Consider the following 15,152-nt stretch of genomic DNA (forward strand, 5'->3'; position numbering starts at 1 on the left):
TTGACCTGGTTCGGATCCAGGGAGGGAGAATGGAAGGAATCAGGCCTGCCTGCCTCTCCTGGCCTGTAATCGTCAGGGGAACACGACCACTTCAGGATTTGAGCCCACCCAACTTCTACCACTTCCACCTCTACGCTCATGAGTCAACATGGCCGACTGTCTTTGTTCAGCTCACTCTGGCCCTCCCTTCTCTAACACGGGGATGGGGGGGTGGGGGAGATATATTGATGGGGGGTGGAGTAAGGGGCAGAAAAAAGAGGAAGAGATGAACAGGTTAGGGATCCAAAAAGCACAGATGCTGCCACCCGCTGCTGCAGCCTCTGAAGTGTTTGTTGACTCCCTGGGAACATTTGCCTTGAGTCTGTTCAACAGTCCATTTCAGGGCATGGGGAAGAGAAGCAAGGCTTGGGGACAAAAGGCCTTTGACGGGCTCCTGGACAAGAATTGATTGGTTTGCTCAGGTTGGCAAACAGAGACCAGGGACTTGGGAGGCCAAGGGATGAACTAGGTAGATTTTCTGCACACCACGTGGCATCTAGCAAGAGGAGAGGGTGTGAAAGAAAATATTGGAGGGTCTCCAGGAAGAGTCAGGAAAACCACAATGAGCAGCTGGAGGAAGGGAGGGGGAAGGGAAAGGGCTTCTGGTTCCTGGAGTTCTGGGTGTGGAGTTTATTAGCGGTGAAAGCGCAGCACCAGCCATTTGGATTGGTCCTCAACTTTTCTCCTGAAGATTGGGCCCTGTCCTAAGGCTGTGGTTCCGGGATTCATGGCAGGTGACCTCATTCTCTTTTTCAAGTGTTGGCTTCCTCCACTCAAAGCTTAAATGTCTCTCCTCTCTCCTGGGCCAATCTGTGTGTCGTGCTTCATTGGGAACTCTTCCAAAGCTTCCTCTTCACTCCACCTCCCGGCCCTTCCCTTCTTCAGGAAGCTTCCAAGATACACATGCTATGTGAGGGTATTGCCTTATAACCAAATGAGTACAATTTTATGATTGGGAAGTGATTGAATATTGTAATTCCTCGTATGACCTACAGCTCTGTGTTGGAATATTTTGTAGTCATGGGGGCACCGCTGCATTATTCTTTTTTAAATTTTTAGTGCCACTGTGGCACACCTGTGGTTGGTAGAGGTCAACTTTAGGAAGTCAGCTTTCGGCCGGGCGGTGGTGGCGCACGCCTTTAATCCCAGCACTCGGGAGGAGGCAGAGCCAGGCGGATCTCTGTGAGTTCGAGGCTGACCTGGGCTACCAAGTGAGTTCCAGGAGAGGCGCAAAGCTACACAGAGAAACCCTGTCTCGAAAAACCAAAAAAAAAAAAAAAAAAAAAAAAAAAAAAAAAAAAAAAAAAAAAAAAAACAGGAAGTCAGCTTTCTCCTTATATCTTTTAAGTGGGCTTCGGGGGTTTGAACTCAGGTTGTCAGGTGTGCAGACAAGGACCTTGATCCACCGAGCCATCTTCCTAGTCTTATGTTGTATGTTCTCCCACAAGCATATGAGCGCCATACAATGGAGGATTTGTCCTGTGTACTGTTGTGTCGGCAGCAATCCCCCCCCCCCCACACACACACTCTACATTAGACTCCATATGTAGATACAGTTGGGGTGTGGGTTTCTCTTTCTCCCCTCTCTGTTGAGATGCAGAGTGGATACAGTACCACAAGGCATGCAGCAGATGCTTCTGATTTAATGAACGTAAGTGAATGAAAAGAAGAATAAGTGATTGACGTATGAACAAGCAAAGAGATAGGATTGGCACATTTAGGCCAATGTGGTAGTTAGTTGGCTTGTCTACAGGAAAACACTCTTCCGTTGTTTATGTTTCCATCATTCCTGCCAAAGTAGGACTTATTAGCAGAACAAATTGGCATCTGCTTCCTAATATACGTGTCTGTCTTTGTGGTGAGAGGGGCAGCCCTGTTTGATGCTGACCCCCGCCCCCCACTTTGCTGCTCTCTCTCTCTCTCTCTCTCTCTCTCTCTCTCTCTCTCTCTCTCTCTCTCTCTCTCTCTCTCTCTCTGTCTCTGTCTCTCAAGTCATCTGACCTTCCTGTAGCTATCAGATCCTCTGGAATTCAGGAACAAACAGAGAATGTTTTGGAAAGACTCCTTCTGCCCCACAATTGTGTTACTATTTTTAAAAAAGGAAACTCTTTCTTTTGAAAATAGTCAATGAATGCTATAATGAATGAATCCCACAATCATCATTAGCTGATTATCTTCGTGCCTACTCCAAAGCACTTACAAATGCAATTATGATCCCATCGGACCATACAGAAGTGGAAAAAAAATAATAGATCTTTACATTTTGGGACTTCCATTAGTCAGCGTGAGTTGCCATGGATCTAGGGGGACCAGAAAGATGTGGATTACCCCGTATCTGAAGTCTGCTTCAGTACAAACATTCCTGTCCCAGAGCTTGAAGGTCTTCTGGCTGTTGATGGGAGGGGAAACCTAGGTCCAGACCCAGCCTTCCACTCACTGCTTTTCTTTCTCTCCTGCCTGCAGACTGTTTGCGGTCAAATGTGGGGGCTGCTTCGAAGCCATTGCACCCAATGAGTTTGTCATGCGCGCCCAGAAGAGCGTGTACCACCTGAGCTGCTTCTGCTGCTGTGTCTGTGAGCGGCAGCTGCAGAAGGGTGATGAGTTTGTCCTGAAGGAGGGCCAGCTGCTCTGCAAAGGAGACTATGAGAAGGAGCGGGAGCTGCTGAGCCTGGTGAGCCCAGCAGCCTCAGACTCAGGTGAGTGCTACTGCGGTGAGCAGGGGGTGGGTGGGAGGCAGCCTAGCTCCTTGGCAAAGCAGTCCTCTGCATTTCAACAGCTTTCTTTTTAAGCTCAGAAAGGGCTCTTCGTAGTGAGCTATTGTAATGATAATGGTGCGTAACAAATCGTACCTAACTTCCAGGGCATACAACCAAGGCGTCTCTGGGTTAACTGGAAGGTTTAGCTTCAGGCTGGAGTCTTTTGACCTCCATTGAGTTTAGCTCCAGGGTTAGGTCAGGTTCAGGTCTTCTGTGATTTACTCTGGGGTTCAGGTTAGAGGAGCAGTGGCTGCCAATCACCTGCCAATCACAAAAGAGCACGGAAGGGAAGCATGCCCCACTGCACAAGCACACTTCAATCATCTGCTGGCACCACATCTGCTAATATCCCATTGGCTCCGGCAGTTTATAAGCTCAAGCCCGTAGAGTGAGGAATTGCACTTTATGCAGCTCAAAGCCTTGCTAACCAGGTTCCCAAAATTTGTAGAAATACACTATTATCCACGGAGATGGGGAATTGCACCAGCTGTCAGTCACCTCCCCGACAGAAGTGCTGGGACCTGCCTGAGGTTCGATGATTTGTGTCATAAAGGAACTACCATATTTTTGCTCTTTCTCTTCCTCACGCTCCAGCCTTCACCCCATCATGGCTTCAGGGGAAGTAAGAGGTAGGAGACGCAGAGGAGGTGCAGAGATTTTACAGAGCACGTTTCAGTGGGTCAGCTTTCCAGGGCGGATAGCTCCACGGGGCGGGCAGAGTTTGTCTTCAGACTCCCAAGAGTCTGTGAGAAGCCATGGGTGGTGTCCATGGGACTTGGCTCGTTTTGACCATGGTCTTATTTTATTCTCAGCCTGTACTGTACTTAGCAGATGGCTCATGGGTTAAAGTGCTTGCCACACAAGTGTAAGGGACAGAGTTTGGATCTCAACACCCATGTAAATGCTGGGTGGGTACAGTGGCCCACCTGTAATTATAGCCTCAGAAGATAGAGACAGGGTCTCCAGAGCAAGCTTGCATTACTAACCATATAGTGAGCTCTAGGTTTGATTAAAAACCCTGGTCAGTGAATAAGATAGAGGAGTGATAAAGGATAATTCTTAGAATCAACCCTGGGCACCCACGTGCACTTGGGCCTATGTGCACATGTATCTATACACTCTCAAACATTACAGGCTGGTAAGAAAGTGAAACCATGGTGCCAATGAGCAAAGTTACATGGATACCACCCACACACAGACACAGCGAGCGTGCGTGTGCGCGCGCACCACACACACACACACACACACACACACACACACACACACACACACAGAGGCACGCATGCCTGCATACACACATTCCAAAAATAAAACTAGAAAAACAGGGGGAAGAGAGAAAGAGTGAAGTGTGCAGCAGCCTGATAATGCCTGACTTTGATCAGTCAGTGTCAGAAATCTGTAGATATGCCTGGTAGTCCTCAATGCAGGGACAAGCCATCGGCTCATTCCTCATCGAGGCAGGCCGGTCTGCAGCCTTGCTGGACACAGCTGTGCCCTACCTTAAGCCATGGCCCTGCCATTTCACCCTCAACACTAAATCTACAACCTTGATATGACTGGCGTATCTTTCTTAGTCTTCTTTTCTCAGTGCGGTGTTTCCTTAGGTCATTTTAAAGTTAATTATTCTCCTCAGTGTGCTTGCTGTTCTCTTGTGTTCTCTCTCTCTCCTGTCAGGGATCTCCTAAAGTACATCATTTAAAATTAGCCTGGAAACTTTGCCCTCTGATAAATGGGAAAAGCTCATAACTGCATGTTATATGCCTTATTAATACAGAGTGTGTCTTTTGGGGACCCCACTGACTTTATCGTCACCTATAGCCTTACATGTAATTCCATCAAAAAGGCCCCATCTCATACAATTGCAATCAAATTGGGAGCTTAGATTGTTTCTTTTTTCTGCCAATGTTATAATGCCAAAACTTTTCACCGCAGAGAACTCTAGCTGCCACATGGGCATGTCCTGCCTGATTTGTGCCACTTACCTTTTGTGTCTTCATCAAAGTCGTTGATAAAAACATTAAAGTGATCTACAGAGACAGCTCAATCAGTAAACCATTTGCTGTACAAGCCTGAAGGGTCTGAGATTGATTCCCAAACTCATGCAAACAAGCGGTGTGTTGGCCCAAGCTTGTAATCACAACCCTGGGAGGCAAAGATAGGTGGATCACTGGGGCTGAAGGGCAAGCCAGTCTAGTCACCTAAGTGAGCTCCAGGCCCTTGGGAGGCCATGCTTCAGAAAACAAGATGGGTGGCTTTGAGGAATGACACTTGAGACATTTGAGATTGACCTCTGACCTTCACCTGTGCTCACACACCCACACCCACATATACACATATATACACACAGAAAATTATTAAGATGACAGGACACAAGATCCTTCACTCAACAAGTACTTAGGAAACAGATCTGCTACTGTTGCCAGTATCTGAGGAGGAGGGTGGTTCAGGGAGACTTCCTGCTGTCCCTTCCGGCACTAAGAATCCATGATGATTTTTGCAGTGTTTTCTCCTGTGTGTGTGTGTGTGTGTGTGTGTGTGTGTGTGTGTGTGTGTGTGTGTGTGTGTGTGTGATTAGAGCCCAGAGATTGATTGATTGATTGCAGGCATCTTGGAGGTTATGTGGCTCACATTCCCACCAGAAGTTCCCAAGCTTCTGCGTAAGCACCTGGATCACAAGGGAGCTGGAGATGTAAGGAAACTCATCAGTGTGCATTTCCTGCTCACTCCTCTTTAAATACAACACTGACTCCAGATGTGTGGGAGCTTTTCCCCCAGCTCTCACTCAGTTCAATCCTGATACTGTCTGTCTGGAGATAATATTGTATTTCCTAGATTGAAGGCTAGATCTCATACAGCCTGCCTCCCCACTTCAGATGCCAGTCACAAGCTGTGGATTGTCATCTGTGTTTCTGACTAACTGGTTATAAATTGGAGTTCCCAGGACAGCCTCCTGCAGCTCAATTAATTTGTTAAATTTTGTGATAGAATTCAGGAAAACGTTTCATTTATGATTTGCCATTTTTTCTTTCTTCCTTCCTTCCTTCCTTCCTTCCTTCCTTCCTTCCTTCCTTCCTTCCTTCCTTCCTTCCTTCCTTCCTTCCTTCCCTTCTCCCACGCTCCCTCTCTCTTTTTAAGACAGGATTTCTCTGTTTAGTCCTGCTGTCCTGGAACTCACTTTGTAGATCAGGTTGGCCTCAAACTCAGAGATCTGCCTGCCTCTGCCTCCCCAGTGCTGGGATTGAAGGCGTGTGCTGCCACCACCACCTGGCGATCTGCCATTTTTCACAAAGGAATTTCAAAGAATTCCAATGGCAGATCTGCAGGGCAAGGTGTATGCAAAGGGACTCAGATCCTCTATAACTCCCTTAAATGCACCAGCTTCCATATACCTCCAAACATTCACTCTCAGAAAGTTACCTCGACCCTGTCTTTTGGGTTTTTAATACAGCTGTATTACACAGGCACACTTTTATCATTAGACACTCATGAGCAACTCAACCTTCAGCTCCTCTGTCCTGCTTGAGTGTGGGGGTGTGACTGAGGAGATCAGCCATCTTTTTAATGTTGGTATCCACAGTGATCAGACAGTCCTCTAGCTACCACTTATCTCATTAGCATGCGCAAGCTATCCTTACCAGTGATGACTAAAAGGAGCTGTCTGCTGGGAAACTGGCTGTAGAGCCTTTGTGGTGTGTCTACAATGTCACCAGAACTCTTGACCTTGCCTTCAAATGTAGACTGTCACATTGTTCAAGTTGAGCCTCAACATCTGTCTGTCTCAATCCACGTACAACCTCAAACCTTGGTCCTGGCTTTACTTTTTGGAACCACACAGAGACTATCCCCCTTCACTTGGTAACCTTTTGAGTTGATAGAAACCCTCTCACAGGTCTAGGAAACACTGAAGCCTATCTCCGTTTCTCCCAGTGTTTCTAGTAGGCCATAGAAAAGATGTTTTGATCTATTCGTGGAAATACTATGCTGCCTTTAAAAGGTACCACCATGAAAGTGGTGTGATTTTTCGTACATGGTATGCCTAGAACATTGTTATTGTTATTGTTTGACTGGAGTATCATATTCTGTTGACATACTCAACAATTTTAGTAGTCATTTGACCTGAGAATGTCCTGGCTCCTGACACCTGACTGTGGACAACAATGGCCCTTAGCTGGTCCAGGCTGCATTTCTCAATTTTCTCTTTTAGTCTTCTGTTTTCTTTTCAAATGAAAGATTACCCGAGTATCTTGTGCAGCAATTTTAAAAGCTTAAGTTTGAATTTAAAAAAATTTCAATTTACAGTATAGTTGAAAGCGAGACAGCTGTTCCTATACACTTCCAGCTCCCTTGCACGCTAACGTTGCACTTAGCTGAAAAAACAAAACAAAACAAAACACGATGGCGGTCACTCTCCAGGACACTGCCAACTATACACTTTATTTGATTTCATGAGATTTCCTCTAATGTCTTCATTTATTCAAGGATCCAGGGTAGGGTACCATGCTGCATCGCACTTAGTTATAGGTTATTTCAAAGCACAACAGCCTTCTTGTTTCGTGTCTTGATTACTGAAGCATGTCTAGTTTGAACTGGATATGTATTTTGTTCCTTTCAGCAGTATTTTCTTTTTGCATTTTATTTCCTTTTGTGTTTCTTGCCATGGAAATCTAACTATATTCTTCCTTGCCTTATTTTGGGGTTCATCTGTGTTTCTGAAGACAGAAAAACTATTTAGATTATACCTGGGATTCACCCCCTGGCTGTGGTGAGGGCTATTTAACTCGATCTTCTAGTGTAGAGGGATTTCCCCAGAGGAAGCCTGGGCCCTGAGGCCCATCCCACGACCGCTTTCCTTGTGTTTTATGGGATGCTGTGGCAGCTTCCCAGCCTGCACTGGGGAGCCCCTGTCCCTGTATTCTGCGTCCACCTGCACAGCACAGCCTGGTAGACCATGTGATGATGTGAACTGCTTGTCTGAACACATTACATTTTCTTGTTCATATTCATCTCTGAGGCTAATAACCACATATCACTGGAGTTGTATGGTAGTTTCCTCACACCCAGCGTTGGCCAGCCCTTTTTCCTTCTGGTTTGTCCTAGCATGCGGGATGCTGCTGTGTCTAAGGTGACAGATATCTCTCCCCACTCCCTTTGTCTAAAACCCCCTCTCTCCATTTCTCAGTCATACTTATCAACTCTCATAGCTAGGCCCTCTTTTATTGTTTGTTTAATTAAAAAAGTTACTTATTCATTATTGGTGTGTGTGTGTGTGTGTGTGTGTGTGTGTGTGTGTGTGTGTGTATGCATGCATGCCACAGCACATGTGTAAAGATGAAAGGACAATCTGATGGAGGCCATTCTCTTCTATCTTTATGTGGATTCTGGGGATCAAATTCAGATCGACAGGCCTGTACAGCGACTACCTTTACCCAGAGAGTCCCAGTTCAGGCCCAAAGGCTCTTTCTACATTTTCATCTACAACACTGGGGATGGTATTATTGTTCTAAGGTACAGCAGCACTTCTTTCAACCCATGCTGGACTAATATTGTTCTCTGATAACACAGATTTATGAGCAGCAGTTAGCTCACAAGTTCTGGAACATACCGGAATGTTCTTTGGAATTGCTCTTGTCAGTTCATTTTTACAATGTAAGATAGGAAAGAATAGCAGGAGTAGGAGGAAGTCTTGGCTGTTTTGGGATCTACAGTGAGACAGTTCCAAGAATGAAGCCAGCCTCACACTCAAAAGCAGTGGAAGCTTGGGCCAGTCATCCTCCCTTGTCAAGACTTAGTAAAGAGGGGGTTACCATGCCTCCTGGGGAGGCTGCTTTTAGAATGAAAAGAGATAAAGCAGATCAAGGCATGAAACTTGGTTGGTGTCTACTAAATGACATCTCTTGGCAAGGTGCTCATGGACTTCTGGGTATCTTATGGTTTCTGCACTCATTTTGCTAAAGATCCATCATTTCACAAATACCTTCTTATCTCTTTTTGCCCTTCTATTTCAGATGCCTCTGGAGAGCTAGCAGAAGGCATCTCAGGGTGATATGGGGGACTTATCATTTGGGGTAGCTGGGGTGCATGAGTTGGAGATGGGTAGTTTTCTACTACAGATGTTTATGTCTCAGAGGTAGTCTTTAGTTTTAGAACATTCTGGCTAGTGTCACATCCTAGGTAGTCAATACAGAAGCATCAAGTGAAAGTAGTCCTTCAGTGACCTCTGGGGCTAATTAAAATCCAAGCAAGAATGGCAGACATTTACCAGTTTTGGTTCTTTTTCTATAATAGGCCAAGAAACGGAGATTCATGGTCATTGTGATTTGAGCTCATTTGCATGCCCAAATGTTACCTTATTATTAAGCACCCCCTTTCCTGCATAAAGCTATCATGGGGTGTATCTCTCTGAGGTTCTGTGTCTGATGGAGTGATGCATCTCCACACATTAGGAGGTGGATTAGACTCCTCTCCAGGAAGGCCATGTGACCTGGCAGTTCCCTGTTAGCGAATGCTACCAAGCTGAGGCCCAGGTTGTTTCTTCCACCCCTCAGCAGGTCTGGTGCGGCTGCTCTCACACCTGCTGTCCTAGGTGTCCTGGCAGTGGTTCCTAACCTTCCACTCAGCCCTTACTTTCTACAGACTTCTACACTGTGTCAGTCTCCCGGCTAAATAAATGCTGCGTCTTAGCTGCGGAAAAGCAAAAGCCCAGGGGAAACTGATTTCCAAGCAGTGCAGCCGAGGAGACATCTCCAAGTCAGCACCATCACACCAGAACAATGGGCACAGTTTGTGCTATAAAGGGGCTGAGAGATGCACGAAGGGACATTGCTGCGAAGTTAATCTCGTCATTCTCTTTAATAAGCAAAGGGGCTACTCATTAAAAACAAGGGTAGTTACTGCAAGTATTCCAATAAACATTATATTGGTGAAAAATGTGTTTTAATCATGTGTTCTATATTCTTTACAGCAGCATATTTAAAAAATAATTAAGTGTACTTCAGTACAACAATAATTGCCTTTTATCAGGAACACACACACACACACACACACACACACACACACACACCTCTCTTCCAACACTTAGACGATTCGCTGCTTACCTTACATGTTGATGTAAATGTTTTAATGCTAATCTTAGCATACAGTGTTAATTTTATAAATTTCAGATAGATTGTTGCCTGATGTTTGAGACATACTTCTTCAAAGTGCAGTTGCCTACAGATCTATCCCCAGGTTTTGGAACTGATATAGATTCTTGAAATTTCAGGCTAATAAATGTATTCCAAGTCATATGCCATGTGCTAAAAATAGAGCAAGAGACAAGCTGTCTTGTCTTGAAGATTTCTGTACAGTGTTTATCAGAGACTAAACATGCGATCTCTTGCATTGTTTTTGTGGGTGCTAGTATCATTAAGAGACTCCACAAGGTCTTCCCAGACGCTACCTGGTTTATTAACGTGGCATTTCTGACTGGTAGGCAAGAAGCAGTTATAATTGCTGGGCCCTTTAGGTTATTTTCAAAACCAACAGTTTCTTGCTAGAATCAGTCATATAGTTACTAGAAGGATTATTTGTTGTTCTCTATCTAAGGCTTCTTTTCTGTGCAGAATCTTTTCTCTTTTAGTGTATTTGTTTTGTCTCCATAACATAGAAGGAGAAGTAAAAACACTGGATACTTGAGTCGGGGATAAGCCAGAATAAGAACTTAATTCTACCAATTACCAAGTCCAGACACTTGATACTGAAACAGAGGACTTCAGCCCTCTCTGTAATTAGAAGTTGAGTAGAGTTTATCTTCGGTGCTTAAAAAGTTACAGGCAACGTTCAGATTTAGACAACACTTATCTCTTTTCCACTGGCTGAAACTTGGTTTTGGAATTGTGTTCACACTTAATAATGCAAAATTAGTGTAGTTGCTTCAGAACTTATATAATCTGTATTAGTGTTTATAATTAGTGATTTTCCATGCTCAACCCCTGTAAGTAAAAATGGCCACATGTAAAACGTACCATTGTGTTTTACATAATGATGATGGATTTGGGTTGTTGGTAATTACCAAACCTTCCCTCTACAGAAATGATTACTGTAAGTACTTCATTGAAGTTAAAGAGCCGAGTGTTCCTACAGAGCTGGTGGTTAAGTCAGTTTTGTGGTTCTTCCCATTCTGCATTGAGGAGGATGAGCACAGAGAAGTTAATAAAGCACCATGGCTACTCACTGCAAGGGCCACAGTTCAAACCCAGGTGGTCTGGTTGCAGAGTCTGCCTTGGTAAGCAACGCTGTGCTGTCTGCTCATCAGAAACACACGTGTAGATGAAAGTAGCCATCACAATGTCTTCTCACATGTTACTGACAGCTGGCTGGCTGTGGTGGTGATTCAGGACTCACTAAGACTTCCTACCTGAGAGATCCCCAGCAAAGCATCTTGCACATGTCACTAGAGTGATGGCAAGGAGTTGATATTAGTTGTGTTTACACTCCCATTCAAAACCAGTCTCAAGTTCACGTCCTGCTTTAACCTATATGTTCTTCCTTAGCACTAATCCCTATCCTTGGACATTTTATGGGCATCTCTTAGTGCAGTAGGAAGCTGGGAAAGATGCCAGATCAACCTGATGTGCGGAAATGTAAGCAATTAAAAAGTGCATGTGAAGAGCCATTAGTGATTTTGTTTTGTTTTGCTTTTACAGTTATTCATCCCACTTCGGGTGCTGTCCTTGTGTTTTATTTGATGGCAGCTGGAAAACTTCTTCCCCACCCCCACCTCAAGCCTTTCAGAGAACTATCAGCAGGGTCAGCCACAGCTCTCATGAAATGAATCAGGCCCGACTGTGGGTTAAATCAGTACATCTAACAAGCTTCTACGAGATGACCTGTAATACTCCCACACTCAGTATTTGTTTCTCCCTTGGCAGAAACTCCATTGTACCTTTATCTCTCCACCTCTCAACCCAGTCCTCCCTACAGGATTTTGTAGCTGGCGGGTGAATCCAGGATGACAGTCCCTGTACAGGAGAGCAGCTCATCCTCCGAGCGGCATGTCCCAGGGACTCACATTCTCCCCACTATAATAAATGAAAGTCATGGAGGAAGTTCAAGAAAGTACGGGTGTTCTCATCCAGGCAACCCAGCCACACCCACCTCCTTTTGAATTGCCAGCCATGGGGTCTCAAGGTGATCTGAAGGTGCTTTAGAAATCGGAACACTTCACTAGCAGTGGAAGAGTCCTAACATCTCCCTGTGCCTTTGTGTCTGTGGCTAGAGAAAACCCCCAATGTTTTCTAAGGATTGGTAGCTAACTAGTTTATGGCTTCTTCTGAGTACTGTGGTATTTTATGTGGCAAAAGCAAATGGAAAAGAAAGTAATTTAAGACCCATTTGGATTCTCAGTGGTCCAAACCAAATTTGCACACTGGAGAGGCCAGAGGCTTGTTTATCTATTTTGGTGACTAGGACCAGAAATCTGAATATTTTAGCATGTGTGCACTAGGTGGGAACCCAGGTGGTATTCAAGGTAAAATGCCCAAGTATTTCTTCTCAGAAATCTGTGAGGGTAGAAAAACTAGCCAGAGCAACCCAGCTTCAAGTTCATCCAGGAGTTTGCTGAGTATTATGTTGAGCCGGGCCTGAGTTTGGTGCATGCAGCATATAGAAGCATACGTTTGGCTAATGAGCAAATAATTTGGGGCACAGACAGTATGACAGGCCTGTTGTACCTGCTGGATTGATAACTCTGCTCCCTGGAAGCTTGCAATCTAGTGTGGTGGGGGAGACCATTAATAACCAAGGCACTCAGATTATGTGTTGCTCCTCAAAGTAGTCCCCTGTTTAAGACTTATGAGTTTTTAAAGGGGTGTGTGTGTGTGTGTGTGTGTGTGTGTGTGTGTGTGTGTGTGTGCCTGCAGGACCCAGAGGAGTGTCAGATCCCAGAACTGGAGTTAGAGGTGGTTGTGAGCTGCCTTACATGGGTGCTAGGAACCAAACTCAGGTCCTTTGCAAAAAAGAGCATGTGCTCTTAACCGCAGAGCCGTTCTGCAGCCCCTTGACATATTTCTTTGTTCCTTGATTTCTGTGGCATGGGCCTTAAGGATTTAATTAGTCTGGCATGCAACCTGAGATCTGGGGTTCTGTAATCCCTGGGCGAGCAGAATGTTTAGGAAAGGAAGGCTGTGAAACCCAGCTCCAGAAGGTGGTGGGGCTGAGGGAGCTAGAGTTGGGGGTGTCTCAATCAGCTGTTCTTCCCAGTTGAGGTTTGGTACTATGCCAGGGAGTCTCCGGCTAAGACAGAAGGTAGTGGTATTGCCCCTAGAGTGAACAGGTGTAGTTGGGGTTGTAAGATAAAGCAAACAAAATTCTAAGGAGCCAGGTGACATTTGCATTTTGGGAAATGTAACATGTTTTAAAAGCATGTCCTAGGCAAGAGAATATCAAAAATACACATATAACTGTTTCTTGTGTTTAATCTGACAGCCTTGGGTATAGTAAGAATTAGCAGAAGTGAGGGAGGGGAACCAATAGGGTAGTGATTGATACTAGAGCTAGCCACCAACTGGATATTTGATTGATTGGTTGGTTAATGACAAAGAGAAAGCAATGTAATTCTGTCCTGAGACACGTGTGTTCGTTCTCATTTCCCGTGTGCATTCAGATTGGCCCCAAGCAAGTACATGGAAGCTCCCCCTCCCGGGCCTGGAGTGGGAATCTCGTTGCCATGGTAACTCTCTCCCGCTGTTGCTCAAAACCGTTTGAATTACACCCCTGCCAGGCAGTCACCAGTGGCTTTCTTTTCTTCCCAGCTCATTTTCCCTGGCAGAACCCTGGCTGGAGGCGGCTTCAGTGCGGGCCGAGCGTGGGGAAGCTTCCAGGCCTGCGGGCTGCGGGCTAGTGCAGCCCTGCGCACGCATTGCATTCTCCTCTTTTCAAAGGCGCTTTAGAAATGGAAGAGGCCAGGCTGCAGAAACACACCCGGACGGCAGTTTTTTATGAGAAAATGCAGATAAAGAGCCCGGCGGTAGGGCCATATGTTCCCCATAATCTCCAAAGCCGTCACTTCAATTAGAGCCTCCCCCGAGTTCTAATGCCCGATCCTGAGTAAACAAGCCGCTCTGAAAGAAGAACTCGCTTTCCAATTAAAAGTGTACTAACATTTCTCCCTCCCTTAATTCCCGCCAGCAAAGCCCCGCGCGGGCGGAGGCGCGGGCCGGGTCGCGCTGAGGTCGTCGGGTCCGCGCCGCCCCGCGCCGCCGCGCCTTCCCAGGTGACGTCAGGCGGGCCCGGGATTAGGGCGCACCCCGCGCTCCCGCGCCGCGCCGCAGACTTAATTAAAAGTAATGCCACGGTAAATCCGCCGGCTCTGGCTGGCGGGGCCCGAGCCTTCGGGCCGGCCTTCGATAGGGGGCTTTTCGGAAGCAGGTGCTGTGTGTGTGTGTGTGTGTGTGTGTGTGTGTGTGTGTGTGTGTGTGTGTGTGTGTGTGTGTGTGTGTGTGTGTGTGTGTGTGTGTCCTTGCGTGTGTCGTTCGTTTGGAGATGGACGGACGGGGCTACCCATTCCTTCGTTGTCATCTCCTCCCCTGCTCTTCAACATACAGACACAGACACACATGGTGTCTGAACCCGGATTTCCTCTTTACTCCCAGTCTCCTGTGTCCTGTGCCGCAGATATCACTTTCTGTATAGTCTGCCCCCACGCCCCTTCCTGTCCTTGTGCCCCAGCCTTGAGAATGCCAAAGGCAGGAATAGATGGGGGCGAGGTGTGAGGCTATTGAAACATCAGTCAAGCAGTGGCACCCTCCTGGCATTCCTTGAGAGCGCTGAGTGTGAGCATCGCAGACCCTTCGGCCTCTGCCTCATGGCGTTCATGCTGAAACTTGGTTTCTATGGATGCTTTCTGTTCGACGGGGCCGGTTGGAGGCTGCTTGGTTTCAGATGGGAGAGTGATGGATAGATTAACTTTCTGGCCTACTCTCCACACCATGAAAGAATCAAAGAATTGAAGCCATTATCTGAAAAATCCCAGAAACATCAATAAGCAGAAAATCCTCACCAGATCATTCAAATGCAAATAGCTCTCCGTCTTTCATGAATTATCTACCCAAGTAATTACTTTAGTTTTGAGTTTGGCCTTGGCTGTGGTAAAGACTTCTGAGAATTAGTCTCACTAAGTCCACGACTGTTTGTTTATTCCTTACTCTGTGATTGATGCTAACTAAATTAAATGAGGCCGGTTCAGCAAACATCTCAGGGCCTAGCTATCTGTTAGATGCCGAGTTAGCTACCATCAATTGTAAGTGGCAGGAAACCACCCCTGCATTCCAGACACAGAGCTCCTTAGCGGACAAGAAAATAACTACAATAAAAACTCTG

At 46.0% G+C, this 15,152-nt stretch overlaps 1 protein-coding gene across 4 annotated transcripts in view; it reads left to right on the top strand.

Annotated features, from left to right (window-relative positions):
* The window catches only part of Lmx1a (LIM homeobox transcription factor 1 alpha), a 149,289-nt gene that overhangs the window by 100,223 nt on the left and 33,914 nt on the right, over positions 1-15,152 (top strand). For all 4 annotated transcript variants that reach the window (XM_052737510.1, XM_052737508.1, XM_052737509.1 and 1 more), the window contains one exon: positions 2,503-2,735. In XM_052737510.1, the coding sequence (XP_052593470.1) occupies positions 2,503-2,735 (233 nt within the window). The remainder of the gene's footprint in view (positions 1-2,502; positions 2,736-15,152) is intronic.

This window comes from Peromyscus californicus, unplaced genomic scaffold (assembly GCF_007827085.1).
Source record: "Peromyscus californicus insignis strain IS unplaced genomic scaffold, ASM782708v3 Scaffold_14__1_contigs__length_90479793_seg_2, whole genome shotgun sequence".
NCBI classification, from domain to species: Eukaryota; Metazoa; Chordata; class Mammalia; order Rodentia; family Cricetidae; genus Peromyscus; species Peromyscus californicus.